Consider the following 15,691-nt stretch of genomic DNA (forward strand, 5'->3'; position numbering starts at 1 on the left):
GTTGAACCCCCCACCCCATGGACACTATGAGAGGAATTAAACGTTGCACTAAAATGTGAGTTTTATCACGACAAGCATTTTGACTTTCCAGATGGAACACTTCCCCTATCCTTCCCCTAAATGCTGTTTTGGGGTTCTTCCAAGTCCACCTTGAGCCAGTTTGGGAGGCATGGGACACAGGGGAGGGGAGGTGGGGAAAGCCATATTGCACAGGACTTTTGCAGACAGGACTCATTAGTTGACTCCTACCCTATTTTTAAACAACCTAGTAGTAACTATAGTCTGCATCCTGCAATAGGAACTTTCAGTAACTCATTTCACGACATCCTCAAATATCTCCAGGTCAATTCACACATGTATGCTCACTGCCTAATGGCTGCAGCATAAAACAAGGAGTGGCATGTGTTGAGCATGAGAAAGAACTTATATATTCACATATTAGTTTTCCCCACACTAAATGGTGGTAGTTCATACGCGCAACTGGGAATCAAAATGGTATGAAATACTGTATCAGTAAATTGGTGTGCATGTGTGAATAAGCCCTTAGTGCCATGTGTCTTTTGAAGTTTCTGAGCTTTATCATTTAATCCTGCAGCTATACTTGCTGCAGTTCAACAGAGTGCTGGGTCATATTCAGTGATGCTTTACTGTTTATACAGAAGATACCTCTGAAAGGAAACTTTCATTCATCCGTAAGAAATGGGCTTTTCTAGGAGACTGCACAGTATTATTTAATACTGTGATTTCTTGCTGTGAGTGAAAAGTAGGTTTGGTTCAAATGGATCAGATCATATTGCTGTCAAATTTGTCTGGAAAATATTTGACAGGAACATTGAGCATATTTGCTTTGTACAATGAGGTTTACCTCCAGTTGCTTTGAAGTAAGTGTATAGAATGCAGTGTTAGACATACCTTTATTTTTTAATAGCCATGTATGTAGCCATGATATACATTAAAGTTAATCATAATTCAGTTGGGTATTTTTTGCCCTAAGACACACAGTTTGGCCGTGTTGTTACTTGTGCCCTTTGTGACACAAGACAGAAAAGAGAAGTGTTTTAATCCAGAGACTGAAAATCTCCAGAGTTAATCATTATATGAGATGTTCTGCTTTATTCAACAGATAGCACTTTTCAACTCATAACAAAGGTGATCCTTGGGTGCTGAGGGAGGGGCTGGAATAGCACATCTCCCATACAAACAAGTAATTGGCATTCTCTTGAATTCAATTCTGTGACAGTAATGAGCTGGTCTCGTTTATTACTTTTAGCATTATGTATTCAACAAAGTCCTCTGGATGGTTAGAGAATGTGGGCCCAAGGGTGTATCTTCTCTGAGGCCAATCCTGTGAGGCCAGACCACCCCATGGTTATTTAATCTCTGTGGGAGTACAGCCCTAGCAACTTATATTGCCTGCTTCCTGCCTAACGTCTGTTTTCTGGCACCTTTGGGGATCCAGAAATAAGAAAGGCCTTCAAAGCTTGGGGTATTACTTATTCTCATAGCCTCCAAACAAGAAGACAATGCAGGTGCCATTTTGGCTGAGGTCAAGCTTAGCTAATACAGTCTCTCCTCACACTTCACCTCAGCTATGAAGGAAAAAATTGCCCTTCAACTTAAAAGACTCTTGTGAAGGCTGGGATTTTGCCTCGGATGATATGTATCTAAGGTACATATTCTGTGGGACCAGTTTTCTCTCTTCCCCTATCCCTCGGTTTGCATCCCAAAGCTGAAGGGGGAAGCAAGGAGAAAAGAATGAGAAATCCTCTTCCCCTTCATTCACTCTCAGGCTGAAGAGAATTAAGGTTTAGCAAAGTGTGAAGAATTTTTCGAAGGTAATTATAGATAGTAATTAGAGGAAAATGCACGTCTGAACCCATTTTAGGAGCACTCGTTTACTTAAGAATATAGCATGCCTTATCCAAGTGCGTAACACATGCTGGTAGAAATAACTATCTTAGCCATACTTATTTTTCATGCTGTATTTGGGGGAAATGGACATGTGCAGAAACTGTGAGTACAATTAGCGTCAAGCAGATAAATCCAGCTAATCCTGTTTATGCTCTCTATCAAGCAGATGTGCCAAAATTGATGTAGACAAGCTCTTGGCTTATAATAATATTTTTAAGAGCTGTGTAGTATTGTTTTTGTTAAGACCTTTCTTAACGTTAAGTGTAGTTAAAAATGGAAGAGGACCTAACAAGTGCAGCCTACTTTATGCAGGTCCCTGCTCTGCTCTTACGGTGATGGAACAACCTGGCAGGAAAGATTATCTTTATTCCTTGTAATTAAATTGACTTGGGGGGAAAAATACAATGGGAAGTGGGTGCTGAATTAAATAAATAGCATGATATCTAATGTATACTTAAACCCCTTATAAGAACAGATGGTACCCTGTATCCTTCTAGGTAATATGAGAGGATAGTTAATGTTTTGAAACAGCTAGGAATAATCAGTATGATACTAATGAATGGATAGTTCTTGAATGGAAAGAATTACTGTGGGGGGTTTTTTTAAAGGCAAGTTTAGCTTATTTAGAAGATTTTGACTATGGGAAATAAAATAGTTTCTTTTTTTAACGTAGTGAGAAGCAGGTGTTCAAAATTCCATAGATGCAGATGAAGTCAACAGTTTGAAAGTTGAAAATGTATTTCTAATTTTAATGACATATAATCGTTGTACATCGCCATGAGCACCCATTGCATTGAAAAAGTGATTTTAGAATTGTAAGAAACAATGCACTGTGATTTCCATGGTTCCTAGGAGGAAAGTCTACATATACATTCTAGTAAGGCTTCTCCATAAGATGTCAATCTAGAGTTTCAAGGAATGCAACCAGTCATTTATTTATTTTTACAAATCCAGCACCAGCAACCAGAATAGCTGTAAGATTGCTTTTATGCTGTCTTACTATAAAAAAAGCTAAGAAAAGGAAACAGAAAAAAAGAAATACTTTTGGTTGACCAGTCTTTGTCTGTCTTATAAGTGGCATGTAACCAGAGGGATTTGTTCAAGATGCTCTCTTTGCTCCCTTGATTTGTTGGCCATGGGCCTTTGGCCGTGGTATTTCACCATCTGCAATACCAGCCTTAATGGATGAAAGGACACACGAAAACCATTTTACTCAGGAGCAGGTGGCTTCCCTGCTGCATGGATACTTTATCATCTACTGCAAGGTAGACTAGAACCTCTGAGGCATGCATGTTAAGAGAAGCTTATAGAATAGGTTACTTCCCTTGAAAGCTTCAAGAAGAGGTACGTGGCCAGCTTGATAGTCTGCTGCAACTGCTGTGATCATGTTTTATTCCACATTTTGAAGGCTGTGTCCACAGTACAACAGAAGGTGAAAAAAGGAGGTTCAGCCTTTTGGTCCCGGAGTCTATTTGTTTGTTTTTGCTAATTTCATCCTAAAGGAAGACAATTAAAAGAATGGCTTCCTAACGATGAGACTGTTCATACTAAAGGCCATTGTTTAATGGTGACATTGATGGGGGGGGGGCGGAATTGCTGTGGCTAAGGACAAGAAGAATAAATCATAAAGTCCTATCAGAGTCCTTCTAGAAGAAATATAACTCTCTTAAAGTCAGCTATCCAATTTGGAGTCCCAGAGGCAGCCAAATCTTGTTTGATTTTTTTGCTTCTGAGCAAAGAAAGGAACCAGTAGGTCATGGTAAACCCATAGTTACCAAACTGATGATTTGGCCACTTTGCCCCTCCACAATAGCATACCAAAGAAACACGCTGCAATTCCTTAGTGTTGTGTCTAAACCAAGGTTCATGGTTTGTTTTCCTGTAAGCTATGAACAAACCTTGTTTACAGATCATGTTGGGAGTGAAACAAGACAATGATCCTTGGTTCAGACATACGTAAAATTAACTTTGGTTTACTGTGACATGCAAATAAGCACTGTGTCTCTGTGGTGCAATGAATTCCAGCCATTCTGACCAAGTTACTCAGTGACATATTGACTTGCATATAACCCATTTTGTGAGGGAAAACCAAGAATGGGAGAGAGGTAGAGCTTCCATGGAGCTTCCATGATATATCCCGAGCTTCCATGGAGCTTCCATGATATATCCTGAAACTGCTTTAAAAAAAAAAAGATTTTGTGTGAGGGATTTTGGAACTGTATGTAAAAGGGCAGCTGCTATCAAAATTAGGCAGCGGTGGGGGAGGACGGGGCTTGCACTCATAATTTTTTTACAGATGTAAAGGGAGATATTCATCTCTTGACCTTGTGAACCATTAGAGAAGGAGTATAACATAATGTGGAGGAGAGTAGCACAGTCCTTTCTGTGAAGAAGAAACAACTTTAAATATTACTGAGTGTGGTATGGAAGCAACTGCTGTAAGTCCCACATGGTTGCCAGCGATGTAGAGTCTGGCCCTCTCTTCACAGTTCATGAACAGCCCTTAAGTATCTCTAAAACTATTTTTTCAGGGATGCATTCAGGAAAAAAGTGACAATAATAGATATTTTGTATGTGCACTTTTAGTTAGGATGGAACCATAAGGGATTAAACTGTGATGTGGTATGAAAATAAACACTCTCTCTTCCTCCTTTGGGCAGGTGGTTCCAATGTGGGCTTGACAAATGAAGAGGAATATGTCGAAATGAAAGATGTATTTTCCGTAAAACTGAAACGCCGTCGTTTTGCTGGGCAGCAAAAAGGTGGCCTATTATTAGGTATCACAGTTTTTGTCTGCCTGAAAAAAGAAGGAAACAAACTTAAGGATTCTGTCATCAACTTAAGTAATTTAAGTGAGGACCATTGTTACATGTGGTTTAAGCATTTGAAGGAAATTTTGAATGGTAAGCACTTTTCAGAAAGACTTTATTTCTATATTTTCTAAACATTCTTAACCTTAAAAAATTACAGTATGAGGCTGAACATGTTTACTGAGAAATAAGTCCTATTGATTTCTGTAGGACTTTCCCCCCAAATCAGTATACTTAGAATTGCCATCTTAATCTGTTAGTGACATATTCCATTTAGCTGATTTTAAATTAGTCTAAGCCTCTGTTAATATGTAACAAGAAACCAAACATTTTACTGGCCTGGCTCGCCAATAAAAGTCTGATTTATCACTACATGCACAAGCTTCAGGGCTTGCACACTCAATTTACCATTCCTTCTTTGGCACATCTGGGAGGATGAGATGGGAAGCTTTCACTTCTGTTTTCAACTAATTATAATTACTTGTTTTGCATGAACTCAAACTGTGGTTATTCTTAACTGTGGTTTACAGAAGCAAGCAAATTTTGAACCATGGTTTACAAACCTGACCTGTTTCTCTAAATTGTAATTAACATTAAGCACATTTATTGGTTTGGACAAAAGAAGTAAAATGCAAAAACTTCTGATCTCATTGCAACTGTGCTGGAGGGAGGGGTTGTACTGGTTGTTTTTGTACTGCTAAACTGGTTTAATGTCACATCAAAACACTGCCAATGCCTGTGCTTGGATAAACATAATTTGGCTTACCAAGCCAATATATGCATGAACTCTTTCGTCTGCATATGCAGCTACTTCACTCCTCCCTTTGTGGCATGCAGCAATTAAACCAGCAAATTTCTAATTAACTAGAGTTTTCCATTTCATCAGAAGCAATGTCCTCTTTGAGGATAAGATTGATACCATTACACTAGCCATAGTAAAATTGCTCTTGGAGGCAGTAAAAATCAGAAATCAGTATGTACAAACTAAAGCTACTCTGTTGGCTAGCAAGGCCGATCTTACACCTTAATAACATTTGATATACTATCATTGTACCATATTTTGGTTCTATGGACTGTAGTAAAGCTCTGTGTGTGATTTCAGAACAACCCAGTCTCATACACCATGATTTGAAGTTTGTTTAGCATACTAGCTTGCTCTAAAGTTGGTTACCATAGTTTCCTGGTTTGGATGAAATGAGAAACTATTGTTAATTAGATGCTTAGTGATTTGACTGTGGATTTCAAGGAAAAGGCTTGTTCATAACTTGAATTAATAAACAGATCCAAACCAGGCTATTTTCTAAGCTTGCGGCTGCCCTCAAACTGTGATTTGTTTGGGAGCTGACAACGTAGGATCTGAAATCATGAGTTTGTGCTAACTCTAGTTTGCAGTAGATCTCTTGTTTAGAAATGCAAATATGATTTATTATTGCTATTCGTGGATTTATACCTCACTTTTTTCTGCAAAAGTACACCAGGAAAATGTATACAAAATGGAGATAGTACAAAATAATATAAAAGTACAGCATAAAACCCAAACAAAATGCAACCAGAAAACAAAACAAACAAGGAAAATCAGCAGCAGTTAAAGACAAAGACAGCAGTGTTAAAAGCATATGACACAATAGGAGACTGGGAGTCATGAGAATGCTTTCTCCTTCTCTCCTCTGGTTCCAGTTTGTTTTTCCATACTTACCATATATACTTGAGTATAAACCGAACTGAATATAAGCTGAGGCACCTAATTTTACCACAAAAAAACTGGGAAAACTTATTGACTCGAGAATAAGCCAGTTCACCACACCACAAACCTCCTGGTGGGCCAGAGTGCGTGTGTGCGCGCGCTCATGCACACATGGCAGAGGGGGTTTCTCTTCCCAGGTTCCTCCTAAACAAGATTTGAAACCAGGAATCTATGTGAAGTGGGGAAGATTGGTGTGCTTACTTTAGTTTGTTGTAGTATTCGAAAGAATACTGTGTAATATAAATCAAGGATGACTCAGTCCATAGAGCATGAGACTCTTAATCCCAGAGTTGTGAGTTCAAGCCCCAAATTGGGCAAAACATCCCTGCATGACTGCTGGGATAGCTCAGTTGGAAGAGCATGAGACTCTTAATCTTAGGGTCGTGAGTTTGAGCCCCACATTGAGCAAAATATTCCTGCATTGCCAACTCAACAATTCTATGGTTTTATGAAATATTAAGATAAAGCATCGAAAACCAGAAAAGGTTTGTTTCAACGCAGCCATATTTTCCTTTTTTAAAAAAAAAATGTGATAATTTTTGGTTAAAATTAAAACTACGTAATTTAAACAATCTCTTAGGAGAGATTTTTAGTCTAAATTTTTGCTTGACTTTAGCAGTGAGCAATATAGAGCTATGCTTTCAGTATAAAAATTAAGAGTGCCTATTTTATAGAAGAAATTTGTTACAGAAGCTCCTTTTACAGCATGCCTCTCACACCAAGTTTTTAATGTGAACATCGAAAGCTTCATGCGTGAAGGTTTAATTATCCCATTAATGTTATACATTAACAGTGTAGCATCAACAGTGGTATATCTCTAGTTAGCATGAAAAATGTTTATTCACATCATTACTTCTGTCTTTATGTAGCAGTTTTCTTATTGCTTGTTGTATAAAATATTAATAACGTATGTGACAGTGACATCATTTCAAGCCCTTAACTTTTGTAAACATAAGCCTGCTGCCATAAAACTAAACAGTGAAAACAGCACAGATGTGTGTCTGAGGATAGCGTCTCTGCTGCCCTATGAGCTTTTGTTTTCAGAACTCCCTGATTAACCCCTACCTTTCATGGTTCATTGATTCACTGATAGATCAAGTTTAAACTAGTGCATATTAGCACATTTGTTACTACCAGAGGAACAGTTGGCTATTTTGTTTTAAAGTCCTAGTTCACTTTAGCAAAGGAAGCTACAATGAGCAATTCAATAGAGCATAGGCTCTAATGATGCTAAAGGCTACAGCACTTATATGCCAGTAATGAGACCTGAAACTATTTAACATTATTAGATTATAAAGTTGTTTGCTGTAAGACTGCTGAATAATATATTTTGGGAAGGAGAAAACAAAGTCCCTGGTGAATCGAGATATCGAAGCAAATTCTCCAAACCCTTTGGGAAATCATTTTAGGGTTGTATTGATGTTTCTGCAAATCATTTTGCTGGTTTCATATATAACAACTTCCAACTCATAAACCATTGGTTATTGGACTGAGAACAAGCCATGCATGTACCCATGCATGTCCTTTTACCACCCTCTTGTGTACACTATGCATGAAAAGTTTAAGAAAATATGTGGTTTGTAAAGCCATGGTTTCTCCACTTAGATGTTATGGTTAACTCTGGTTTAGCAAACTCTAATATGTTCATTAAATCTGGATCCACAGTGTGAATGGGACAGAGGAGGGCGTGTCAGGGCCCCTGACCCCAGGGGCCTCCAGTACTTTGAGGAAGATTCAAAGGAAGATGAGGCACATGCTGCTGCCTCCAGGGAATAATCTTCAGTAGCTTCTCTCTTGCTTTCTTTGCCGGAGGATGTGGACCTGAAGACAAAACCCCAGCAGCACACCCCAAAGTAGCTAATGGATACAAAATTAGGGAAAGGCCTTTAGAAAAGCAAAGTCCCCCTTCAGGTAGATAGAGTCATCGTATCACAGGCCTTGTTAGCCTACAGCATCCCTCTATAGTTGCAGTAGGAGGGAGAGCTCCAACTAGCTAGCCCTAGAGCGATCTGTCCTTGGTCCTGACACCCCTGACCTCTGCTTGGAGACTTGACATTATTTTGCCTGTCCAGGAAGTTCATGCCTGAGTGTGTCCATTTCCCCTGCAAGCCTCAAGTCCCAATGAAACAATACAGTGCACAAAAACAAAGGTTATTTTTGGTGTGATAAACCATGGTCCTTAGTTAAGAGTCCTGGATAGCGCAGTTGGTTAGAGCATGGTGCTGATAATGCCAATGTTGTAAAAAAAAAAAATCAAAAAAATTGTAGCTGTTGTTTTATTTTTGGTGTGTGTTTTTTTCACTGAAAATTATGGGGATATCAGAGAGGGGCAAATAACTGCTAAACAAATGATTCTTTGAATTATCACCTGATGTGTACACGATTAGGATCGATGATAAATAATGTTGTATGGTAGGTGAAAGTTAACAAGATAATTTATTTTTAAATGCTGTAGTGATAAAAGCACAGATTATCAACAAGACACGTTGTTTCAAAATGTGTATTTTGGCTTTCATCCCCCTCCCTTACTCTCATACCTCTATTTTATTGATCCTTTTAATCAAGGGCAGATTTCTTTTGCACCTGTGCACCTTCTGTGTGGCATGAAACATAATCTGTAAATCCTTAAAATTGTAGTATCGAATCTCCGCAGCAAATGTGAAGGGGTACTATTATCAAATCCTTGCTGACAGGCACTTCCTTTTTTTCAATTCTCAGGAGAATATTCTCTTCTCACTTGATCTCCCTCCTTCTTTCAGGTTTCAACCATGACCTAAAACCTCTTTCGTGATAGCTGTCACATAATGCTCTTGATGAGGGTGACTGACTCATTTGTACTAGTTATTCTTAGCTGTAGAGATGCACAAACAGGTCAGTTGCTCCAGTTGTTTCAGGATTACGTAGATGGCATATATAAGTAATGAGCAGCTTCGTGCAAAAAAAATAAAGAAAAAAAGATGGCCACAGACACAAACCAGAATTTGCTGTACCTTTTCAGGATGCATATTCATCTGCAGGTGTTAATGTTTGCAATCCATGCTTTTATTCTTTTGCAATGCTGTGTGTTCAAAGTGGTTTGAATTAGCCTTAAAAACCCTGATGTGGTTTTTTTCCTTGTGTGTTTTTTTAAAAGGTTTTCCAAATAGGCCAAAGTCATTAAAGGTGTTTGTCAATCCAAATAGTCATAGAAAAGAGGCTGCTCGCATTTATCACGAACAAGTTGCACCTCTCTTTAAGCTTGCTGACATCAAGGCTGACGTTACAGGTAAGATGCTTTGTGGAACATGATTCGATCCATTTTTGGAGGTAGCATCTCCGCAAATGGGTCAGTCTGCATTTAATGTTTCTATTTTAATGACATCACTTAGCACACATGATTTTAAAGAAATAAATTCCCTGTTAGCGAAAATTATTTTGTGTTGATGTGCAGTCATTGGTTTATCTTTTAGTTAAATATTTTCATATGCTCTTGGTTTGTTAAATACCTTTCTCCATCCTGTTTACAGTGGTGCCTCGCAAGACGAACGCCTCGCAAAACGAAAAACTCGCAAGACAAAAGAGTTTTCCGTTTTTGAGTCGTTCCGCAAGACGAATTTCCCTATGGGCTTGCTTCGCAAGAAGAAAGCCCATAGGGAAATCTCCGGGGACCTCTTTTAAATGCTGGCGGTGGGGAGCAAAGCCTTTCGCCCCCCTCTGGCCTTCAGAAGAGGTCCAGGAAGGCCGGCGGGGGCCGAAAGGCTTTGCTCCCCACCGCCAGCATTTTAAAAGCGGTCCGGGATAGCAGGGAAGCCCGCGCTGCGCTTTCCCGCTATCCCGGACCGCTTTTAAAATGCTGGCCATCGCGGACCGCTTTTAAAATGCTGGTCCTGGACCTCTTCTGAAGGCCGGCGGTGGGCGAAAGTCTTTGCTCCCCCCCCCCCGCCTGCCTTCCCAGGATGGCGGAGAAGCGCAGCGCGTTTCTCCGCTATCCCGGATGGCTTTTGAAGGCAGGCGGGGGGGAGCAAAGACTTTCGCCCACCGCCTGCCTTCAGAAGACCTCCGCTGTCCCGGGGGCTTTTAAAATGCTGGCGGTCGGCAGCAAAGCCCTCCTGTCCATGGAGCTTGCGGGGCGGGAGGTGGGGAGAAGGGCTTTTCTTCCCACCGCCAGCCTTCAGAACAGCCTTCTGAAGGCTGGCGGTGGGAAGAAAAGCCCTTGTCCCTCCCCCCCCCCCAGCCTTCAGAAGAGGTCGGGGGACAGACTGTCCCCGGACCTGGTCTGAAGGCGGTTTCCATAGGAACGCATTGATTGATTTTCAATGCATTCCTATGGGAAACCGTGCTTCGCAAGACGAAAAACTCGCAAGAAGAAAAAACTTGTGGAACGAATTAATTTCATCTTGCGAGGCACCACTGTATTAGTTACTGAAGTTATAGGAAATTAATGAAAAAATTAGTATAATACAGTGGTACCTCTGGTTAAGTACTTAATTCGTTCCGGAGGTCTGTTCTTAACCTGAAACTGTTCTTAACCTGAAGTACCACTTTAGCTAATGGGGCTTCCCGCTGCTGCCGTGCCGCCGGAGCACAATTTCTGTTCTCATCCTGAAGCATAGTTCTTAACCCGAGGTACTATTTCTGGGTTAGCGGAGTCTGTAACCTGAAGCGTATGTAACCTCAAGCGTATGTAACCCGAGGTACCACTGTATGTTATTCACTAACCCTGCAAAAGACAAGACTTTCTAGGGAGTAAGACAACAAACCTGTACACAATCAAACTGGGAGTTAGCCCCACTGAACTCATTGAAACATGCTTCTGGGTAGCCATGCATAGGATTTCACAGTGATAGAATGGAAGCAGTTCAATTACTCAATCCCGGGTGGGGAGTTGGAACTTGTCCAACCTTATACAGAGTTGCATTCCAAATATGACTGCCCCCCAATGTAGTATCAAATATTATATTATACACTTATATTTCCCCACCTACGCATTGTCACAAGCACCTTTCTATCAGGTGCAAAGCACTTTCTTTCTGTTCCTCTCTCATAAAAATCAACATATGCAGTCACACTCATACACACCCCAGATGGGTTTGCAGGCACAAACAGTAGTAGACTGTGTGTTGTGGCAGAGGCAGTTCCACCAGACCTGGGAGAGGTAAAGCAAGGAAGATGGTGCAAATATACTTGCAGGACCACTGAATCGGCTTCATTGGTGTGTTTGCAACATGCCAACCTCACCAATGGATTGCCCTTCCCCCTTCTGGTATGTAGCAGTGACTTACCTGCCAGGAGGTCAGGTAAGCAGCTCTGACCCGTCATGCTGGCTCCTAGTAGTCAGGCAATCACACACAGAACATATCCTTTCCTCTCTGCTCCAGCACTGAGATAGGAATGGCTGGAAAGTTCACTCTGCCTACCTTTTAGAGAGGATCCCTAGGCTGCCATTTACTGTCTAAGAGCAGGTAGTGAGCCTATCTCTCATCTTAGCACTGTGCTGCTGTTGACCTATGATATCAAGTAATTGGTAGGTGGATGCAGTTTGCCTGAAGCTGCCTTGCTGGTGAAATTCAGAGACCTGGTGGACCTAACTAGGCCTACAGGTCAGAGGTACCCCATGACTGCTCCGTCCAGAGATCTCTAGGACTAGCTCTTCCACTTGCTTAGATGCTGAATAGATTATTCAGTTCTGACAAGCCCATTAGTGTTTTTGGCTCGGTCCTCCTACCTTTCCAGACAGGCGAACAGTGATTTCAGAGCTGAAAAACTGCTTGCTGGTACATGCCTGGTGTATGTGTATGAAACATGTACTCTGGAGATAAATGTTTGCCATGACAATGACATGCAGAGGAAATCTGGAAGAGTTTTTGTGCATTCATACTATTCTTGCTGAAGAATTGTGTCCTTTTATTATTAAATCCCAAACTTTCTTATCGTAAAGTCTATTCATAGCATATTGCTATGGTTAGTGGTTAACACTCCTCCTACAGGTTAATTTGGCAAATGACATGTACTTTGGTTTTGTCAGATATAATTTTATCAAACCAAGAAGTTCTGCTGTGTATCAACTGACACAGATTGCACATGAATATATGAAATTTATTTTTAATAGTAAAATCATAAAAATGTTCACTAGGAATTTATGCAGAACCGTAGATCAAGAAAAAACATGCTTACTGATTTTTTTATTTTTTAAAAAAGTGTTACCTTTAAATTAATTCATCCTTCATAGAGTTTATGTTGCTCAGCCAATCAGAGGAACAGTCTGTAAAGTTGAGATATATTTCAGTAGAGCAGGAAGACTTTAATTAGTAGACTGCCAGAATCTTTTTTGTGGTAAAACCCCTTCAGTCTTTATGTGAGCAAAACCTTTCTTCACAAATCTAAGATGAAAGTAAGGCTTGTGAGGGTCCTTCGTTAAAATGAAAACTCCATACTATAAGCTAAATTCTGCAACCTGCATAATTTAAGCATTTGGCTATATTTACTTATTTTGATTTTGCTGAGGCATTTTTGTTTTAAAATTGTGGATCTGTTTGCTGTCCCAGGCTCCTTCGGGAGCAAGGGCAGAATATAAGTTCAATAAATAAGAATGATTTTTGGAAAATTAATACTTCTGTTCCACACAATGCTGCTATATTTTGCCGTGCATCATCATAATCATCATCATAATCATCATCATCACATTTATTAGATGCTTTTTCTTGCTGCTACTCAAACCAACTTTCAAAAAAAATAAAATTGAATGAAACACTAAACTATGGTTTAATGCTATAAGAAGAGCCCTCAACTTGTTTCCTCCACTCCTCTCCTCCTTGGGTGTAGCAAGCAGGAGAAAATCAAAGCACATGCCCCTGTTTTCAGTGAATGGTGGTTTGTCATTATGTTTAAACTGGGTCAGGCTTTGCTTAGTTTTTAGCTATTGCATGTCCAAGCTGGCCATTGTGCATGGGCTTGGCTTGTTTGGATAAACCATAGTTAAATCCATCCACCATTTTGATTCAGCCATAATGGAAAAACTACAGTTAGCTGGAAAAAAGAAAGCCAATGCTTCTGATATCTTACTTCTGCCTACACATAACCCTAAACAAGGCGAGAGCAAAACTAGATTCAGACATAATCTCACTCTCACTCTCCTCTTGGCTTCTGACTATTTGCATTTGAGCTTATTGGTTCATATTTGCCCTTCATGTTGGCCAGTGAGAGTGTCAAAGAAGCAGGGGAAATGTATACCTAAGCATGTTTTGAGTACATGATTCCTGAGCCTTGCTAAGTCATGCTAAAGATGGGATGCGTAGAGCTATAAGAGCATTTCAAACTTGCCTCCCAAGGATTGTAAAAAAATCTTTGTAGCTTCTGGCATGATTCTAGCTTTGCAGGCATATATTTGAGCAGGGGGCCCTTCTTTCTACGCATCTCTACAGCTTTGAGGGGTGAGAAACTTGTTTACACATTAGTGACAGTGCTACAAAGCTGCTTCTGGGCTCTTCACTTTGCACTCTTGATCTTTTAAGACTAAAGGTCAAGGGTTTAGCATATGTAGAGACGACATGTTATGCTGTTTTGTGGCTGGAATTCCCATTTGCAGCCCCAGGTGAGAAACTGTGCTATGGTGTTCTGCACCATTGTTGGTTTTTTTTGCTTTAGGACTTTGCTACCCATCCTAATGAAGCAGGCAGGAGGCTAACTCTAAGGCAAAATACAAATAATGATGTGTTTATGAGTTGTTTTTAAATAACCACGGAGTGAGCGCAACAATATTTAAAAGCACTGGAGAGTGAGAATGTACTCTCACCAAAGACAGACAAGCATGAAAGATTAATGTAATCTTGCATATAATAATGCACATTCTTACACAAAAAATCCATCTGGAGGTGTCATGTCAGTCAGCAGAAATCTTTGATGAGCGGATGCAGCTGGGCTGTCTCTTCTGGCAAAGATGCCCTAGAAAATGCTAAATGTGGTTATGATGCTTGATGCCATCTGCATTATGCCAGTTTAGTCTTACTTTGCCGGATTTGCTGTACTGCGTTGGATATCAACAAACAGAGACAGCGATGTAGAGTGACAGATTCCTTTTCTCCAGAGGCTACAGACTCTGGTGTATACTTGTACCACCACCCTCCTGTGTTATATTCTTTCATTACTGGTCTCCGGTCTTTGCTATTTCCATGGTTAACTTGTCCAAGTTAGGAATGTGCATTTACTGATGCAAATACCATTTCGTTTTCAGATAATTCAGTTCTGTGTGGTGTGATATGATTGCATCTAGTAAAAGATGCCAGTTTATTCTTGTGCAGACGCTTGCATTTCAAAGATCTACAATTATAAATCGCAACATAACCATTGTATTGCTATGGAAAGAGCAGATAATGTACTGTATATAACTGAGTATCCACGTAATCCTAGTTTACGAATTTGCAAACAAGTAACTGACTTTTTCTTGTTCAAAATATAAGGGAGAAATAGTGCCCATGATCACAATCCATGATTAGTTCTGTCTACGCACTGGGGCTCTAGAATATATTTGTGTTTCTGGCATGCTGAGTGGCAAATGTGCTTTTGATATCCAGGAGAACTTAGTACTTGGCATAAGGATCTCCTAATCTAAGTGAAAAACCCCAAAGATCTCCTGGGCATAGCTCTCTGAATTGTGAATTATGACTTCCAAAACAGATTTGTCAATTTACACTGAGAAGTTGAATGTTGCTGAAATTGTCTGTTTATGCATATTTGTCTGTTTATTTCATAGTTACAGAATATGAAGGACATGCTCTTAAATTACTTAAGGAATGTGACCTGACGTCATTTCATGGGTAAGTTTAACTTTTAACTGCTTTCTTCTACTGCAAGGATGCTGCTAATTCAAGGAAAGGGCAATCAGTGGCATAGGCACATAGCTTATTTTTAATCTTGGGGTTCTATCCCATGCATCATGTCTCAGAGTTTTGCTACAAACCCGTTATTCAATGCAGGCATTCCTTTGCACACCCAGAATTACCCCGCCACCATTTGACTCCCTACCAAATCAATCAGTCTGGGTTCACAGAAGCTCTCTGTATTATAGCATCCACAGGCTTTTCTAGTGAGCTGGCTAATTTCAGATTTCCCCAGATGAAGCAGGTGTAGGGTATCATAATAGGTAATTCAAGCAATTCTGAGTTATTGTTTGTTTTATTGGTTTAAGCACATTATTGTTCTTATTTATTTCTTAGAATATTTTAATTAATTTAGAATCTTAATAAAGGTT

The 15,691-nt window shown here is 39.9% G+C and overlaps 1 protein-coding gene across 2 annotated transcripts in view; it reads left to right on the forward strand.

Annotated features, from left to right (window-relative positions):
• The window catches only part of CERKL (CERK like autophagy regulator), a 39,645-nt gene that overhangs the window by 8,749 nt on the left and 15,205 nt on the right, over positions 1 to 15,691 (forward strand). For both annotated transcript variants that reach the window (XR_013839636.1, XM_079979319.1), the window contains exons 2-4: positions 4,572 to 4,814; positions 9,599 to 9,730; positions 15,194 to 15,257. Coding sequence is in view for 1 of the 2 variants with exons in the window: in XM_079979319.1 (XP_079835445.1) it covers positions 4,572 to 4,814; positions 9,599 to 9,730; positions 15,194 to 15,257 (439 nt within the window). In the remaining variant the exon portion in view is untranslated. The remainder of the gene's footprint in view (positions 1 to 4,571; positions 4,815 to 9,598; positions 9,731 to 15,193; positions 15,258 to 15,691) is intronic.

This window comes from Podarcis cretensis (genome assembly GCF_951804945.1).
Source record: "Podarcis cretensis genome assembly, chromosome: 1".
NCBI classification, from domain to species: Eukaryota; Metazoa; Chordata; class Lepidosauria; order Squamata; family Lacertidae; genus Podarcis; species Podarcis cretensis.